Source organism: Mustela lutreola, chromosome 1 (genome assembly GCF_030435805.1).
Source record: "Mustela lutreola isolate mMusLut2 chromosome 1, mMusLut2.pri, whole genome shotgun sequence".
NCBI lineage: Eukaryota > Metazoa > Chordata > Mammalia > Carnivora > Mustelidae > Mustela > Mustela lutreola.
In genome coordinates this window covers 248,006,408-248,026,076 of record NC_081290.1, presented here as the reverse complement: position 1 = coordinate 248,026,076, position 19,669 = coordinate 248,006,408, and the positions used below count along the sequence as shown (strand labels likewise).

General features: G+C 38.0%; 1 protein-coding gene across 2 annotated transcripts in view; it reads right to left on the bottom strand.

Annotated features, from left to right (window-relative positions):
* Positions 1-172: 172 nt before the first annotated feature.
* Positions 173-19,669, bottom strand: part of LOC131810168 (L-lactate dehydrogenase C chain) — a 48,375-nt gene continuing 28,878 nt past the window's right edge. Inside the window, exons 5-8 of one of the 2 annotated variants that reach the window (XM_059137815.1) lie at positions 17,854-18,027; positions 14,665-14,782; positions 5,072-5,195; positions 173-1,109 (exon numbers count right to left, since the gene is read on the bottom strand). In XM_059137815.1, coding sequence (XP_058993798.1) covers positions 945-1,109; positions 5,072-5,195; positions 14,665-14,782; positions 17,854-18,027 — 581 coding nt within the window. In that variant the 3' untranslated portion in view covers positions 173-944. The remainder of the gene's footprint in view (positions 1,110-5,071; positions 5,196-14,664; positions 14,783-17,853; positions 18,028-19,669) is intronic. The other variant, XM_059137806.1, reaches the window with a different exon arrangement.

The window sequence follows — 19,669 nt, the reverse complement described above, 5'->3', positions numbered from 1 at the left end:
TTGAGGCACCCTAAGTACTGTGAGATACTTGAGGACATCAATCAGGCCATACTGACCTCATAACCATAACACAGCAAGCGTAGCAGTAGTTCGCTCAACAAATGACAAGCAAATGGTCTGAACTTCCGGTGTGGCGTTTCAACAGAGACACCAAATCAATTACTTGGGTTTATATGTGTTTTTTTAATGATTTTTATTTATTTATTTGACAGACACAGATCACATAGGCAGAGAGGCAGGCAGAGAGAGTGGGGGGAAGCAGGCTTCCTGCTGAGCAGAAAGCCTGATACAGGGCTCGATCTCAGGACCCTGGGATCACAACCTGAGCAGAGTCTTAACCCACTGAGCCACCCAGGTGCCCCTACTTGGGTTTATATGAATTGGAATAATATTACAAGGTTCAAAGACATTTTGTTTAATTTTTTATACCATAAAATTTTATTTGTTTCCTTCTGATACACATGGTCTTAAGGATTAAGTGCTTACTTAGTAAAGATCATACATATGAAGCCAATGAAGCAGTAAAGTAAATAAAGAAATTTAAATAAAGAAATAAAAAAAATAAAGAATTAAATTTTGACACAAGAAAAAAGCGCTGGTTGTTTTGTGAGAAAAATCATTTTATATTATACTGGGTTGTTATACATATTCTACTAAATCTGAAGGCAACTCATATATGACATACCTCAGAAGTAAAACTTGCATCTGTATAGGTTGGGTATCATTAGAACCGAGCTATAAGAGACTCAGAGAGAGAAATCTACCATTTCCTTTTCCAAACCTAGCGGGACTGAACTTACATCATGGGTCTCCAGTTTTTTTTTATTTTTTACAGATCAGATTAAAATACTTTCCCAAAAAAACAAAAAAATAAAATACTTTCAAAATGTAAAATACACGTCTGACATCTTCTGTTCTATGGAACGGTGAAACATTAAGAGGCTTTAAAATACCAGGTCTTTTTGGATATTCCAGATTGTGTCTGCACTCTTCTTAAAAAGGGCCTCCTCCTCTGAATTCAAGTTAACTTTCACAACATCTGAGACACCATTTCGCCCCAAGATACAAGGGATACTGAGAAAGATTTCTTCATTTATTCCATATAAGCCCTAAAAGGCAAAATTAGATTATTGTTCAGTAACCTGATATGGAAAAGCAATTCTGCAAGATAGCTTCAGAACAAGAGGATACCAGAGACACCACAGAGCTCACTAGAATCAGAGGTGGACAGAGTAATTAATACTGATCCTAACGTCCTATGACTGCAGAGTTTGTGTTCAAGGACATGAAGAACATGCCAGAGGTCTTCAAAGGCACCAAGAGAGGCACCATCTACTATTACCCCTTCCCAGTTCCACTTCTCTGTCCAAAGAAAAGATGCCATCCAATCCTTCATGATGCCATTTTATCTGATAACGGACTGCAAAACCAAGCGACCTGTGTTGGATGTAAACTACATCAAGAGAACAGTGAAGGTTGAAGTGGCTGGGAAAGTGACTGCTTTGTTTAAGCAGACCTTTACACCAAGAGCCACCGCTGAGTCAGACACCAGATGCTACAGGTTACAGCTCCATTCTCCAAAGCTGAAGCCTCCAATGCAGCCTACAGGTACTCTCATGTGCCTCGCAGGGCCCTTGTCTTTCCCCTGCCAGTTACCAATGGAATGTACCCCTGTCATTCTGGCTAATTCTATCCACCACTCCATTTGACTTCTATCTAGGACCTCGTGTGATGAACATGGAATAGTTGCAACCATGGCCACAACCTTATCCCTCCTGGAACCTCCAGCTAGCAGCCCTGATGTTCCCTCCACTCCTGCAGCCAAAGCCAAGGTTGCAGAAGCAGCTTCTGGAGGTGATTACAAACCTGGGCAACAAACTTACAGGCCTACATGCCCACAAACCTGTTTCTGCCACCCTCCTACTACCCCCTGGAAGAGAAGACCCAAGAGACCCCCTCACACCTCCGCCTTCCACCACTCATTGTTCTTTCCTATCCACCCCTTGGGGTTCAGTCTAGGGTTGGAGGCAGCAATGGGAAGGTCTCATTCTCCCTCCTTCCTTCCTTAAAATTAAACAGTTACCGGGAACTAGCACAGAGGGAAAGAAGAGGCTCCTTGACTCTGGAGTGGTACCTTCCAGTCAGTGTCCCACAGCAGCTCAGAGCCTGCAGGTGCTACTCAGCCAAGCTTCCCTCTCACCGTCTCTGAGGATCTCAGGGTGTGGCCCTTGCTCCTGTTTCATTCTAGTCTCCCACAAAGGGACTCTGGCTACCTCCTCCACCCCAGCGCGGTTCCCTCACTTTGGTAGGCACTTTATACTCAACCTCAAAAGCTCCATCACACCAGCCACATGTCTTCCTCTGAGGGCCCCTGCCAGGCTGTTCTCACATTCCCTCCTCTCTGGTCTGTGCCTAGCCATGGAAGGCTACCGCCCCACCAGACCACCAGCCCACAGTCCATTCCCAGCCAGGCTCCAGCTCCAGTTACACTCACCTTGCCCTCCCTTCCCTTCCCTTGGTCATTCTGTTGCCACCTCTGTGTAACTTTTGGGAGTTTCAGCTTGAGTTGCTGGGGATTGGGTGGCATCAGAAACAAGACCACTGTGGCTGAGGAGGAAGCCCCTTTGCTTTCCTGTTAGTGATTTGGGGATTTGTTTCCCGTCTGCTTTCTCTTTATTCTAGAAGGGGCTTCTCAGACTAGAACTGAAGAATGTATATCCATCCCATCGTGCCATTTGCAGGCTGCTGAGTGGGATGGAAATCCCACTGGCCCCTGGGGCCTGGCCCTGCCTGGTCCTATGTGTTGACCATGACTGCTACTAGTCCCTTCTTCTCTTTAGGCTTCATGCCTCGTTGACTGTATGACAATATGACTCTTGAATACACTAAAATTGGCTCTCATTTGTTCCTGGACTGGCCATGAAATGAGGAAATGGCTATTTAAAAACAATTCCCTATATATTTGGGAAAAAAAATCCAGTCAATATATTAATATGAAATAAACTGTTTTATACCCTTATTTATTTGCTGAAAATGTGAAGTAATAAAACTGAAGTAACTGGGATAAAAAGAAAAGAGTACAGGATTGATTATGTTCTTAATGTCAAATGTTTTATCAAAATTTTCTTTTAGAATATAACTTGTCCATTGATTTGTTCAATAAGAACTATGAAATTCCCATATTACTCAATCTCAGTCTCTCCTCAGAGCATTTGACATCTCCCTGACCTTGCCTCAGGAGGGCCCTAGGGGTCATTGCTTATTCTCCCGTATCTTCTGCATACCCTCAAAAGAGGAGGGGTGTGTGGTATCCGTTGTGTACTCATTGTCTCTTTCAAATCATTAGCCCCTACTCTCCTAACATTCCCCCTATTTTTTGAGGCTCATCTACTAATGACCATTTACTAACCTCTTGGTTACTCCATCTCATTCATAAAAGACTGAAACCTTGCTCACAGTTTTTCCTCTCGGCTCTGATTTCTGTGATTAACCTTGGTGACTTCACTGTCCAAGCCCCTTTCTTTCCAGCTTCTTGATGTCGTCAGCTCATAGACCCCTTCTCCCCCATCCCAAGTATCCTACTGTGGACCTTGTTAGAGCATCCCTCCATATCCATGACTTATCCTGTAACTCTTTCACCATATACTAAGACCTTCTGCCCTGTTTTAATGTTCAGTTTATGAATATTTCTTAAAGTCCTTATTATTCATTTTCTTTTTATAATTTATTCATTTGTATGTAGATCACATTCAAGGACAAAGGTCTTGAATTTTGTCTGTGACCCTTCAGCAGAAAGTCAAACCCATTACTAACAAGTGTATAAGCCAAAAGCTCACTTCCCCCATCCCTCCCTTCTACTTTCTCCCCCACCCTCTCTTTCATGCTCCAGCAAGTAAAACCTACACCCACATGAATTCATCTACCTTCCCTCCCCATTCCTATGCACACATCCCTGTAGAAAACTACACAATAAAGTCAATCTTTAACTAAATTAATTAATGCATACCAACCTCAAATAAGCATCCACCTAACAGTAATTCTGCTTTTTGTGGGGAGTCAAATTCTATTTCTTTTTTTTTTTTTAAAGATTTTATTTATTTATTTGACAGAGATCACAAGTAGGCAGAGAGGCAGGCAGAGAAAGAGAGAGAGAGGAGGAAACAGGCTCCCTGCTGAGCAGAGAGCCAGATGCAGGGCTCAATCCCAGTACCCTGGGATCATGACCTGAGCCAAAGGCAGAGGCTTTAACCCAATGAGCAACCCAGATGCCCCTCACTTGAATTCTTTCGGTGGCTTCCCATAGCCTTTATGATAAGGATCCAAATCCTTTTATAAAGCTTTCAGTACCAAACCCTGCTTGCTTCTCCAGCCTCACATGTACTTCCCTTCATTCTCTACATTCCAGAAACTCCCCTTTTTTAAGCTCCACAAGTCCCTCTATTTATATTGACCTCTGTTCCTCTGTATGTGTGTTCCCTCTGCTTAGACTTTTAGTCCAGCCTTCCAAATGAACTCCTACTCATTATTCAGAATAGGTCACATTTGACTTCCTTAGGAAGTCTTCCCTTACTATTATCCATGCTTCTACCCAGGGTACTTAAATTCTCTTCTTTTTTTTTTTTTTTTTTTAAAGATTTTTTAAATTTTATTTATTTGTCAGAGAGAGAAGGAGAGAGAGCGAGCACAGGCAGACAGAATGGCAGGCAGAGACAGAGGGAGAGGCAGGCTCCCTGCTGAGCAAGGAGCCCGATGTGGGACTCGATCCCAGGACGCCGGGATGATGACCTGAGCTGAAGGCAGCTGCTTAACCAACTGAGCCACCCAGGCGTCCCTTAAATTCTCTTCTTGTATACTCTTAAATACTTGGTAGTTTTCCATCATTTCACTTATCGTAATTTATTATTATATATTTACTATAATTGTTTTATTAAGTCCATTTTTTCTTGAACTTTATGAGGTCAGGGCCTTTTTTGTTCACCATTATATCCTCAACGTCTTGTATAATGACTGGCACACAGTAGAGAATCAACAAATATTAAAGATGATGAATGAAGAGTCAATTTAAGCCTACCTTAACCATAGTCGAAACTGGATGCACTCTCCTAAGATTTTTCAAAATTGATCCTGCCAGATCTGTCACAGACAGTCCAATAGCCCAAGAGGTATACCCTTTAAGTTTGATAATCTCGTAGGCACTATTGTTATAGAAAGTAAGAAAATCAAATTAATGGCAAATCAACTCAGAGAAAACATTATTTTTCAAAAATCCAATTTGAAGTAACCTATATGTCAATGCCACTCCCAGAGATTTTTTCTAGAAATTATTTATGAACAGGCAATAGAAGTTTATATACTATTTTCATAAACTTCATTATTCAATTTAAGTAATAACTAACCTACCCTTCTCTTATCATAAAAGCAGAATCCTAGGGCATATGCACATATGCACTAAAGATGAAACTTTTTTGGAAATTTTTTTATTGTTGCTTAAGTATGCAAACAGAATCTGATCATCTTGAAGGTTAGCATATACATCTTGCTGACCACTTAAAGCTGTTACTAGAGTGCCAATGTAACTTTATGTAAGTAAAAGCTATGTGTACATATTATTCATAAGAATAAATTATTAGGGACGCCTGGGTGGCTCAGTTGACTGGGCAGCTGCCTTCGGCTCAGGTCATGATCCCAGCATCCTGGGATCGAGTCCCACATCGGGCTCCTTGCTCAGCGGGGAGTCTGCTTCTCCCTCTGCCTCTGCCTGCCATTCTGTCTGCCTGTGCTTGCTCTCTGCCCCCCCTCTGATAAATAAATAAAATCTTAAAAAAATAAAAACAAATAAATTATTAAATCAATAATATATGAAAATACTGGAATATGTTCATGATACATTTTCAAAGGAAAAAAGCACAGTCCTAACAAACCTAGATATCCATCAACAGATGAATGGATAAAGAAGATGTGGTATATATCTACAATGGAATACTATGAAGCCATCAAAAGAAATAAAATCTTGCCATTTGCAACGATGTGGATGGAACTAGAGGGTATTATGCGGAGTGAAATAAGTCAATCAGAGAAAGACAATTATCATATGATCTTCCTGATATGAGGAATTTGAGACAAAGTGGGGGACTTGGGAGAGAAGGAAAAAATTAAACAAGATGGGATCAGGAGGGAGGCAAACTTTCAATCTCACAAAACAAACTGAGGGTTGCTGGGAGGGGGGTATGGAGAGGGTGGTTGGGTTATGGACATTGGGGAGGGTGTGTGCTGTGGTGAGTGCTATGAAGTGTGTAAGTCTGACAATTCACAGACCTGTACCTCGGGGGCAAATAATACATTATTTTTTGTATGTTAATAAAAATAATAAATAAATAAATAAATAAATAGAAAAAAAGACACAGTCCTAAACATTATGCAATTTCTTATCTCAGGCTCATAACAAACATCATTCATATCTATAAAAACTTTAGAATTGCATTAATACACAAAGTTTTTCCCAGTGATTATTTTTAAGTGATATTACAAGTGATATGATCTTTTTTAAAAAATATTTTATTGTTTATTTAACATAGAGAGACAGAGAGATCACAAGTAGGCAGAGAGGCGGGGAAGCAGGCTCCCCACCAAGCAGATAGCCCGATGCGGGGCTCCATCCCAGGACCCTGAGATCATGACCGGAGCTGAAGGAAGAGGCTTAACCCACTGAGCCACCCAGGTGCCCCACAAGTGATATGATCTTCTTTACACTTTTCTGAATTTTCCCAGTTTCTATAATAAATATGTATTCTATTTCTGCATTGCCACCCAAAGATTTGGATGGTCAAAAGCAAAGAACAAAGAACTAAGTTTGTTTAGTTCTGAGAAAGGATCCAAAATAGTAAAAGGAATGTTTGGCATCAGTATTCATATCAGGTGGTCTTACAACCACGTGGGCACAGTTTCAAGGCCCCAGGACTGTACCCTTGGTAGCAAAAGATAAGACCGATGTGTTGTATGGACCACCTCAGCACAGGAAAGTTAAGACTGGACTATACTCATTTGACTGTGGGCTCAGCTGAATCTAAAACTAGGGTCATAGTTAGAAGGCATGCAGATTGCTATCAAATGTAGGATTAACTTTCAGACTCTCAATTCAATATGACCAAGACTCTGTGGGGTAAGTAAAAGGAAAGAGAGGGAGACTCTAATGGCTGATTGATTATATATGAGTTGAAGAAAGCTCTGCAGTAGATAACTGGGGAAAAAAAACTTACCAGTGGAATCTGGGTGACAGATCCACCCTCTCAGGAACTAACAAAATAGATTGACAAAGAGAAAACGGTTGAGAAAAAAATGGCTAAAAATATAATCCTTTAATTTTTAACCATCCTGATGAAAATAAAAGTGCTGCTATAAAGAGAAAGGTAAAGGAAGCAAATATAACAAGCTGTTTTAACGCTACTATCTTAACACAAAAACTGATTGTTCTGGGTTCTCTGCTCAGCGGGGAGCTTGCTTCTTCCTCTCTCTTACCCTGCTTCTCTGCCTACTTGTGATCTCTCTGTCAAACAAATAAATAAAATCTTTCAAAAAAAAAAAAACAAATACAGCAACATATTACAGATCAGTACACATTCCAGTTAGTCTTCCCGACAATGCAGTGTTCAAATTAAATTATTTGCACCTTGGTCATTTAGCAGAGGATCTCTAATTATAAAGGATCCTCATGAGACTGCTAGTTTTTATCTAAAACAACCCAACTATTTTCTATTATAGCCTCAGATTTTCCAGTGGCTAACCAACAATTGCAGGGCAGTGACATCATGATTTAATAGGATATACTTCCACGTTTTTATCAGAGCAATCAGTTTTATATATATATATATATATATATATATATATATATATATATATATATAAAAGATTTTATTTATTTGACAGAGAGAGAGATCACACGTAGGCAGAGACAGGCAGAGGGGAGGGGAAACAGGCTCCTTGCTGAGCAGAGAGCCTGATGCGGGGCTGGATCCCAGGACCCTGGGATCATGACCTGAACTGAAGGCAGAGGCGTAACCCACTGAGCCACCCAGGTGCCCTTTGGTATTTATTTTTAAAGAAAGTTCTTTTTTTAAAAGATTTAATTAATTTATTTATTCATTTGACAGAGACAGCAAGAGAAGGAACACAAGCAGGGGGAGTAGGGAAGGGAGAAGCAGGCTTCCCACTCAGCAGGAAGCCAGTATGGGGCTTGATCCGAGAACCCCAGGATCATGATCCAAGCTGAAGGCAGATGTCTAACAACTGAGCCAATCAGGCACCCCACAGTATTTGGTATTTAAATCACACAGAACTTCAGTGGAAAATGTAATCTTAATCATTATTCCCATATAGTAACAGCATTTTAAATTAGAAAGAAACTAGAACATTCCCTGTGATACAATTATTAGAAATTGGATAGACAGAGACCAATGTTGTAACATTCCTGCAAGAACTAGATCGGTGGCTCTGCTGACATTTGCAAACTAGTATTGGCTAAAACAGGTTCCTTAGTGATTGAGTTGTGTTTCTGCCTCCAGATCAGGTCATTTCTGCATGTACTAGGAAATGGCCTGTAATGGCCCCTGTATCTGGAAATATGTGGTATATGGGTAAAGGACACTTGTGTTAAGAAGAATAGAAAATGGTACTATAATATTAACAGGTTTTTTTGCTAGGCACTAACTTGATCTCTTAGCCAAAGCTATTTGGTATAACAAAGGTTAGTAGGTTTCTGTAAGGAAATTTAAGAAAATAAGAGGTGCCTGGGTGGTTCCGTTGGTTAAGCATCCAACTCTTGATTTTGGCTCAGGTCATGATTTCAGGGTTGTGAGATCAAGCCCCGAGTCAGACTCCATGCTGGGTGTGAAGTCTGCTTAAGAGTCTCTCACTCTCCCTCAGCCCCTCCTCCTCTGTGTGTGTGCTTTCTCTATCCCTTTTTCTCTAAGAAAAAAAAAAAAAAAAAGAAAATGGGAAAAGAAAGAAAATGAAACATACTGATAAAAATAACCAAAATGAAAAGATAGTTGACCTAAAACTTCCAACTGATGTGATCTCTCTAGAAATAATTAGGCCAGAGGAGGAAATAAATTTGTTTTAGAAATATCAAACACACAATTAAATGAGTCTGTCAATACATTTAATAAGGTACAGTGATAATAAATCAAAGTGGAAGCTATGATAGTCCAATTGACTAAGGATTACCAAAACACCAGTGAGTGATTTTGGTTACCTGTTTTATAGATCTTGGTGGTTATAGGTATACCAGCTTGTCTTTTTTCTTATGTATAAAATATTGAAGATATGTTTGTCAAAGGAACTCTGAGGAATATATGATACAAAGAGGATCACCCAAGATCATGGAGAGGTATCATGGGTAGATGGTTAACAGTAGGTATGGATCCTTTCCAAAAAGGCAGGACTATCTAGGAAGATGACTTTGGGTATGCTTTTGCACGAAACAGTTTTCTAGATTAAAAAAAAAAATTGGTTTAAGCACTGGACAATTCTGAAAAGATGATGAAGTAGGAAGCACCAGGATTCTATCTCCTCACCTCGACAATAACTGTTTTGTCAAAATCTGTCTGATATAACTATTCTGGGACTGTGGAGTCTATTAAAGGCTTGAAACTTTCAGGGAAAGGTTCCAACGGTAATTTGTAGTTAATTTTGGCCAGTTTCCGCTCTTAGCACAGTAGAAGCTACTCATCCCCCAACTTCAGCAGGCAGCTGTTCACATGTTCACCAAGCAGCTTGGGCATGGCCTGCAAGGAGGACACCGTCCTCTAAATATCAGGGATCTGTGCTCTAATGGCTGATGGGTTGCTTCTGATGACAGATGTGTAGAAAAAGAAAGGCAGCCATTGTTGTTGCAACTCCCCCCGATCATTGCAAAAAGACCTGTCAACAAAGGATCTTACAATTTATATGTGGCAAAATTGTCCTTCTAAAATGAGGGAGAAATTAAGATATCCCCAAAGAAACCACAGTTGAGTGAGTTATCACCATTAGTCCTGACCTGTAAGAAATACTCAGTAGAGTTCTGTAGGGTAAAATGAACAGTAACTCAAAGCCATATAAAAGCAGAAAGGTCTCAATAAAGGAAAATGCATGGGCAATTATAAAAAGCTAGTAATATTGTAACAATGGTTATAATTCTACTTTTTTAAAAATAATTTAATAGACCAATACATTTTTTAAAAACAATCAAAAAGATAATATTATTGTGACTTTAGTTTGTAATTCTTGTTTTCAAAGCTAAAAGACTAATGCAGTTAAGAGTTATTAGCTTATTTAGAAGGCATACAATGTATAGACATGTACTTTTTTTATATCAATAATCAAAAAGGATGAGGATGGAGCTGTAAAGGAGCAGAGCTTTTGTATGTTACTGAAGTTAAGCTGGTATAAATTCAAATAAGTGTGTTATAATTTTAGGATGTTAAGTGTAATACCCATGGTAACCCAAAAGAAAATAACTATAATAGTTACAGAATATATACAGAAGAAATTTTAAATATATCATTACCAAAACAATCAACTGAACACAAAAGAAGACAATAATACAGGAAATGAGGAGCAGAAAGCTCTAAGGCATACAGAAAGCAAATAGCACAATGACATACTTCCCCCTAATCAGTAATTACTTTAAATGTAAGTGGGTTAAAGTTTCTAATCAAAAGACACAGATTGGCAGAATGGATAAAACTACATATCTAAGTATACATTGCCTATAAGAGACTCATTTGAGATCCAAGACAAATAGTTTGAAAGTAAAAGGATAGAAAAGATATTTTATGCAAATAGTAGCCAAAAGAAAGCAGAGGTGGTTGAATAACATACAAAATAGAAATCAAGAAAGTTTACAATAGCCAAAGAGGGACAGTATATATTCATAAAAGATTCAAAACAGCAAGAAAACATAACAATTATAAACATTTATGCATCAAATAATAGATCACTACAAAAACTGTATGCCAATGAATTAGATAACCTGGATGAAATGGACAGACAAATTCTTAGAAACACAAACTTAAATCTAACCTAGCAAGACTAAATCATATATAAACAGAAGAACAGATTAAGACCTATATAAAATAAGAATGTTTGTCTGTAATCAAAAATCTCCCCAAAAAGAAAAGCCCTGGACCAATCCTTTTTAAACTTTTCCGAAAAAATTGAAGAGGAGGGAATTCTTCCTAACTGATTCAATGAAGCCAGCATCACCCTGATTCCACAGCCAGATGAAGTCGCCATAAGAAAAGAAAACTTCAGATCAATGTTTCTTATGAATACTGATGCAAAACACCTCAACAAATTACTAGCAAGCCAAATTCGGGGCATTTTCAAAGAATTATACACTATAACCAAGTGATATTTATTCCTGGAATGGAATGTAAGAATGGTTTGATACACCAAAATTCATCAACATAATTTGACACATTAACATAATGAGAAAAAAAAACACATTATCATCCCATTTGATACAAAAAAATCATCTGACAAAATTCAACACCTTTTCATAACAAAAACATTTAAGAAACCAGGAATTAAGGAAACTACTTCGACATAATAAAAGCCATATATGAAAAACCTACAGCGATCACAGTCAATGGTGAAAGACTGAAAGTTTTTCCTTTAAGATCAGGAACAAGGAAGGGGTGCCTGGGTGGCTCAGTCATTAAGCATCTGCCTTCAGCTCAGTTCTTGATCCCAGGGTCCTGGGATCGAGCCCTGCATTGGGCTCCCTGCTCAGCCGGAAGCCTGCTTCTCCCTCTCCTACTCTCCCTGCTTGTGTTCCTTCTCTCACTGTGTCTCTCTCTGTCAAATAAATAAATAAGTAAAATCTTAGGGGGAAAAAAAGATCAGGAACAAGGCAAAAATGCCCAGTTTGCCACTTCTATTCAACACAGAATTGGAAAATCTATCCAGAGCAGTTAGACAAGAGAGAGAAATAAAGGACATTCAAATTGGAAAGAAGTAAAACTATCTCTGCTCAGACAATGTGATCTTATATATAGATAACTCTAAAGATCACACTCTCTCACACACATAACACACACACACACACACACATACTGTTAGAATAAATGAACTCAGCAAAGTAACAGAATATAAAGTCAACATACAAAAATTGCATTTATATACACTAATAATGAACAATATGAAAAGAAAATTAAGAAAACAATTCCACTTACAACAACATCAAAAAGAATACAATACTTAGGAATTAACAAAGGAAGTGAAAGAATTGTCCAAAAAAAACTACAAAATATTGTTGAAAGAAATTAAAGATGACATAAATAAACCTAAAGTGAAAATCTCAGGGAATTTCAGGGACCCTGAATAGCCAAAACAATCTTGAAAGGGAAGAACAAAACTGAAGGACTCAGTTTGCCTAATTTCCAAACTTACTACAAAGCTACAGTAAACAAAACAGTGTAGTACTGGCACCACGATAAACATATAGGCCAATGAAATAGAACAGAGATCCAAAAATCGATTTCCATATCTATGGTCAATTGATTTTCAACAAGGGTGCCAAAACCACTGAATGGGGAAAGGACGGTCTTTTCAACAAAAGATGCTGAGAAAACTAGATATCCACATGAAGAAGAATGAAAACTAGATATCCACATGAAGAAGAATGAAAACTAGATATCCACATGAAGAAGAATGAAAACTAGATATCCACATGAAGAAGAATGAAAACTAGATATCCACATGAAGAAGAATGAAAACTAGATATCCACATGAAGAAGAATGAAAACTAGATATCCACATGAAGAAGAATGAAAACTAGATATCCACATGAAGAAGAATGAAGTTGGACCCTTACCTAAGACCAAATACAAAAATTAACTCAAGATGGACAGGATATAAATAAAAGACCTAAAACCATGACACTTTTTTACATGAAAACATAGGGGAAAAGCTTCACAACATTGCATTCGGCATTGCTTTATTTGATATGATGACAAAAGCAACATAAGGAATAAAAAGGCAAATTGGATTTCATAAAAACTTTTTAAATTTTGTACATCAAAAGATACTATCGAGGGTCTGGGTGGTTTAGTCAGTTGAGCGTCCAACCGCCGGTTTCAGCTCAGGTCATGATTTGTGTCATGAGGTCAAGTGCCTACCATAGGGCCTTGCACTAAGCAGGAAGTCTGGTTGAAGATTCTCTCCCTCTGTCCCTCCCCCCATACATCTAGATGTATTTTTTTGTAGGTTTAATATTCCAGTTTTGAATACCCAACAGTGATTTCTAAGTTCTATAACTTCTACTCATATGCTTGACTAAAGCATGAAGGAGAATCATGTGTGCTCTTAAAGTTGATGTATAGAGTTGGGACACTTATTTTACTTATAAATAAACCTAGTTAACTTCTGATCGTCTGATCAATTTCATATTTCCTTTCATCAAATCATTTGATGAACATTTAATCATTTCTAGGTACTATTCTAAGCATTTTACATGTACTAACTCATTTACTGTTCAAAATAACCTTCACAGGCTCTATTATTAGAGGAAAAGGATGTGCAGCATTATTTACAAGAGCCAAAATATGGAAACCACCCAAGTGCCTATCAATAGATGAATGGATAAAGATGATGTGGTGGAATATTACTCACCCATAGAAAAGAGTGAAATCTTACCATTTGCAACAAAACGGAAAACTTGGAGGGCATTATGCTAAGTGAAGTAAGACAGAGAAATACCAATACCATACAATTTCACTTATATGTGGAATATTAAAAAACAAACAAACAAACAAAAACAGACTCTTAAATACAGAAAAGAAATTAGTAGTTGCCAGAGGGGAGGTGGTGGAGGGATGGACAAAATAGATAAAAGGGATTAATAGATATAAATTTCCAGTTATGAAATAAATAAGTGATGGAGATGAAAAGTACAGCTTAAAGAATGTAACCAATAATATTGTTATAATGTTGTATGATGACAGATGGTGACAACACTTATTGTGGTGAGCACTGATTAATGTATAGAATTATACATCAATCAATATCCTATGTTGTATACCTGAAACTAGTATAACACCGTATGTTAATTATACTTCAATAGAAAAAAAGATGAAGAAACTGTACTTTTAATATTTTAAATAAGTTCTCAATATCATACCACTAGCAAATGGTGAGCAGGTTCAAGCCTCAGCAATCTGGTTCCGAAATCCATGATCATAATCACTATGCTATATTCCCTCCAAACACATATGAGTTCTTGTGAAAGTATAAGCAGATTTTCCTTTAAAAAATGACCCCCAAAGGGGTGTCTCGGTGGCTCAGTGGGTTAAGCCTCTGCCTTCAACTCAGGTCATGATCTCAGGGTCCTGGGATCGAGCCCTGCATCAGGCTCTCTGCTCGGCGGGGAGTCTGCTTCCTCCTCTTCTCTCTCCCTCTCTGCTTGCCCCTCTGCCTACTTGTGATCTCTGTCTGTCAAATAAATTTTTAAAAAATGACCCCCAAAGAAAGCTATGCATAATATAATTCTGAATTTGGAGATTTTCAGAAGGTTAGAATTATTTATCACAAAAAAGGCAAAGATCACGTGCATACTTTTTGTTTGTGAAACTAATTCTCAAGACTGATTATTAAGGCACTGAGACATTGAACAAGTACTGTTACCTTTCAACAACTTGTTTATGTATATTTTTCCACTGCTCTTTGTCTGAATCAGTTCCTAATTTAGGGTTTAGAGTCTTCAGAGCAACACCAGCAACATTCACCCCACTCCATAAAGGCACTGAAAGAAACACATCTCAGAATAAATTCTTCTTTCTTGTACTGCATCAGTTCTTTGAGTTCAGTGGGTTTCTATTATAAAGTTAGGTAACTATTTTACACATATATAAAAATAAGTTTTAAATGGACAAAAGAAAGAAACAAAAACCAAAATTATAAAGTATTAGAAAAATATGTAGTAGAAGTCATTTGTAATTTTGTGGTATAGGAGGCATTTAAAGCAAGATGCATCTGCAGGATCCACAAAGAAAAGGATGAGATAAAACATCAGAAGGAGCTCGAGGGAAAAGAGCAGCAAACACTACACAACAGTAACAAAGAGCTGACAGGGAGTAACTGTCAACCCGGAACTCTCATTCAAGAATGAGGTGAGTTTAAAACACTTCCATATGAACAAAACTGACAAGATATACTTCCTGAAGATATACTTCAGGAAGAAAGAACTGAATCCAGGGGAAGGAGACAGATACAGGAAATAAAGATAAGCAATACAAACGGCAAACAGGTACACAAATCCAGACAGGTGTTACACTTAAATAGTAATAACTACTTTGGAGAGATGAAAACAGAATGGAACCCCAAAAGTAGTTAATACTGTTGTCCCTTGAACAACACAGGTAGAACTGTGTGAGTCTCCTTATACAAGAATTTTTTCTTTTTTTTTTTTTCTTTTTTTTTTTTTTTAAAGATTTTATTTATTTATTTGTCATAGAGAGAGAAGCGAGAGAAAGCACAGGCAGACAGAGTGGCAGGCAGAGGCAGAGGGAGAAGCAGGCTCCCCACCAAGCAAGGAGCCTGATGTGGGACTCGATCCCAGGACGCTGGGATCATGACCTGAGCCGAAGGCAGCCGCCTAACCAACTGAGCCACCCAGGCGTCCCAAGAATTTTTTCTAGTAAGTATATTGGAAAATGTTTTGGGGACGCCTGGGTGGCTCAGTTGGTTGGACGACTGCCTTCGACTCAGGTCATGATCCTGGAGTCCCAGGATCGAGTCCCGCATCGGACTCCCAGCTCCATGGGGAGTCTGCTTCTCTCTCTGACCTTCTCCTCATTCATGCTCTCTGTCACTGTCTCTCTCTCAAGTAAGTAAATAAAATCTTTAAAAAAAAAAAAAGAAAAGAAAAAAAAAAAGAAAATGTTTTGGAGACGTGCAACAATTTGAAAAAAACTTGCAGATGAACAAGGTATTACTCTAAAGAAAAGAGCATATAATATGTATAACATACTTTGATTGAATTAACTGCTTATGTTACCACTAAGGCTTCCAGTCAATGGTAAGCTATCGGTAATTAAATCTGGGGGGAGTCAAAAGTTATATGCAGATTTTCAACTGTGTGGGGATTGGAACCCCTAACCTCCATGTTGTTCAAGGGTCAACTGTAATTACATATGTGAGAGAACAAGGTCAGTCAAACTTAATACATTGTAAGGTCTATTCCAAAGAAGAATAAACAGACTAATTATTTTGAGGACAAGTATGAATATAGGTAACCACTTACAAACTGATTGTATAATCCAAAGTAGTAAAAGAAATTAAAGAAAGTTTAACTGATCAAGTAGAAAGCAGTAAAGAGAAAAGAAACAAAAGAAAATCTCACTAAATTAAATAATAAATATATTCAAATCAATACTAATCAGAATATACTACTTTTTAAAAAATAAAATTATGGAATATTAAGTGTGAGACATTAAAACATACCTAGGAAAATCAATTTTAAGGACTTTGAGGAGGAAGAACTGAGTTAAGAAAATAACACAAGCAAAAAGGGTCAAATTAAGGCACTGGTGAAACAAATATTTATCTAAGTCAAATCAAAAACATTTGTTTTGGGGGCGCCTAGGTGGCTCAGTGGGTTAAAGCCTCTGCCTTCGGCTCAGGTCATGATCCCAGTGTCCTGAGATCGAGCCCCGCAATGGGCTCTCTGCTCAGCCCCTGCTGAGCCTGCTTCCTCCTCTCTCTCTGCCTGCCTCTCTGCCTACTTGTGATCTCTGTCTGTTAAATAAATAAAATCTTTAAAAACAAAAACAAAAACAAAACAAAACAAAACCAAAAAAAAACCATTTGTTTTCTAAAGTAAAACACCATGGTATGAGAAGTTCAGCTTGGGAAAAGGAAGGACAGTAATTGAGAAAGGTCATGAAAGTGTTTTCTGGTGCATTTACCAGAATGGTAATTACACAGATATGTTCACTATTTGATGATTTATTGAGCTATAAATTTATATTCTGTACAATTTTTCAGCATGTTTTATATATACTTAAGTGAAAAAAGTTTTAAAGTATATGATAAATTTTATCATGATTTTAAGAATATCTATTATATTATGACCCTTGAAGTAAAAGGACAATAGAAAGGCTCACTAAATGTTTTGAATTAATGAATGATTGAATGAACAAATGCTCCCTATTCCCTATAAAATGAGTTTATTGACATTATGGAAAGATTTGCATGTATGCCAAATTAGAGAACATTGTAAGAAGTAGAAAGTTCTAACTGTGCAGCAGATATTAGATGTTTAAGTTCAGAAAAGAAAAAGGTCAGTGTGGCCTAAGTAATAGTTTAAACCACATATTATATAATATTACTTACATGAAAAATCTGAAATAAATGAATCCGAAAGTAGATTATTGGTTGCCTGAGGCTAGCTTTCGTGTGAGCACAGTAATGGGAGTTTCTTTTTGGGGTGATGAAAATGTACTGTAATTATCTTGTAGTAATGGTTGCACAACTCCTTGAATATACTAAAACCCATACACTTTAAATGGATGAATTTTATAATATGTGAATTATATCTTAATAATCTTGTTAAAAAATCAAAGTAAGGTAAAGTTCTCCAGATATGAGAAACTCTCATAAAATAGCTATACGCTATGTGCACTATTTTATGAGAAGTAGCTAAATCCATGAACAGAAGACAAAATATAGGAATAGAAAAAGATAAACCAGGGCAGTACCAACAAAATGAAAGTTATGTAGCTATATTAAAATCGGGAAAAAAATGGACTTTAAAGAAAATAAGCATGATTAGAGATAAGTATGATTACGTAATGATAATAGGTTTATACTTACCACTAGAATCACCATGTTCTCCAATAATCCAACCATGGCAGCTTGCGGGATGGACACCCAACTTCTCTCCAATTAGGTAACGGAAACGGGCAGAGTCTAGATTACAACCACTTCCAATTATACGAGTTGCAGGTAAGCCACTTAGCTTCCAGACCACATATGTCAAAATATCCACTGGAAGAAACAATTTGTTAGAAAAAAATTAATGGTAACTTCCTTGTAAAATTTTCTTTTCTAAATAGATAAATTGTCTTTTTAACTTTTATTTTATTATTTTTCTTAAGTAGGCTCCACGCCTAGCATGGAATCTAATGTGGGGCTTGAACTCTTGACCTTGAGGTCAAGACTTGAGCTGAGATCAAGAGTTGGATGCTTAACCAACTGAGCCTCCCAGGCACTCCTAGATAAACTGTCTTAAAATCAAATACAGATTCATTACAGAGTCTAAAGTGAAGCAAATCAACAAACAAATAAGGATTATCTCTCACAAAGGTGTTAAAAAGTTTAAATTATTCATGATGGGGCACCTAGGTGGCTCAGTCATTAAGTGTCTGCCTATGGTCAGGTCATGATCCCAGGGTCCAGGGATGGAGCCCCACGTTGGGCTCCCTGTTTGGTGGGAAGCCTGCTTCTCCCTCTCCCACTCCCCCTGCTTGTGTTCCTGCTCTTGCTGTCAAAAAAATAAAAGCTTTAAAAAAATTATTCATGATAAGAATTTTAAATTTAAAAAAACCTCTTTTGAGATGATGTATCTATATTAAATAAGCAGTCAATTAATTCTACCTTCTTAAGCACACCTAGATTTCGCCTCTCCCTCACCACAACCTCATCTAATCTATCAGCATCTCCTACCTAAAATAAGGCCATATGCATGATCAGGGCCATATGCAGATGTGAATGACAAAATTCAACATTTGTTCATGAAAAAAAAAAAAACTTTCTGGGGTGCATAGGTGGCTCAGCCAGCTGAGTGCTGGACTCTTGATTTCGGCTCAGGTCTTGGTCTCAGGGCCCTGGGACTGAGTGCTGTGTTGAGCCCCACTTCAGGCTTCCTGCTGAGCAAGTCTGTTCAAGATTTTCTTTCTCCCTCTCCCTATGCCCCACCCCCTGCTCGAGTGGGCTCTTTCTCTCTAAATAAAATCTTTTTTGGGACGCCTGGGTGGCTCAGTTGGTTGGACGACTGCCTTCGGCTCAGGTCATGATCCTGGAGTCCCGGGATCGAGTCCCGCATCGGGCTCCTAGCTCCGTGGGGAGTCTGCTTCTCTCTCTGACCTTCTCCTCGTTCATGCTCTCTCTCACTGTCTCTCTCTCAAGTAAATAAATAAAAAAATCTTTTAAAAAAATAAATAATAAAATAAAATCTTTAAAAAAAAAAAAAACTTTCTACAACTGTAAAACAAAGGGAATTTCATAAGAAAACTCACATTAAACATCATACTCCATGATGATTCACTCCATGAATGCTTTCCCACAAGAAAAACAATCAGGGAGGTATGTTCCCTCTCGATATTTGGGCAAGGATGACACAAGCCTCCAACACCAGAGGATGGAGATATAAATAGTATTTACTGGAGAAAATGTTAGAAGCAGAGAAATAAGGAATCACACAGTGTGCACTGAATTCCCATTATCCACACCACAGGTTAGGCAGGGATCCTCTGTACACAATACAGCCAAGTGCAGAGGAGCCTCCTTTGGCTAGCAAGCTGGGTGTTCTCTAGAAACTCCTCCAAGAGCAAGAACAAGTCAAATTCCACCACCACACTGTTACATATCTGTAAGTTAGCTTTGGAGTGGGGAAGGAATGCTTAGTTTC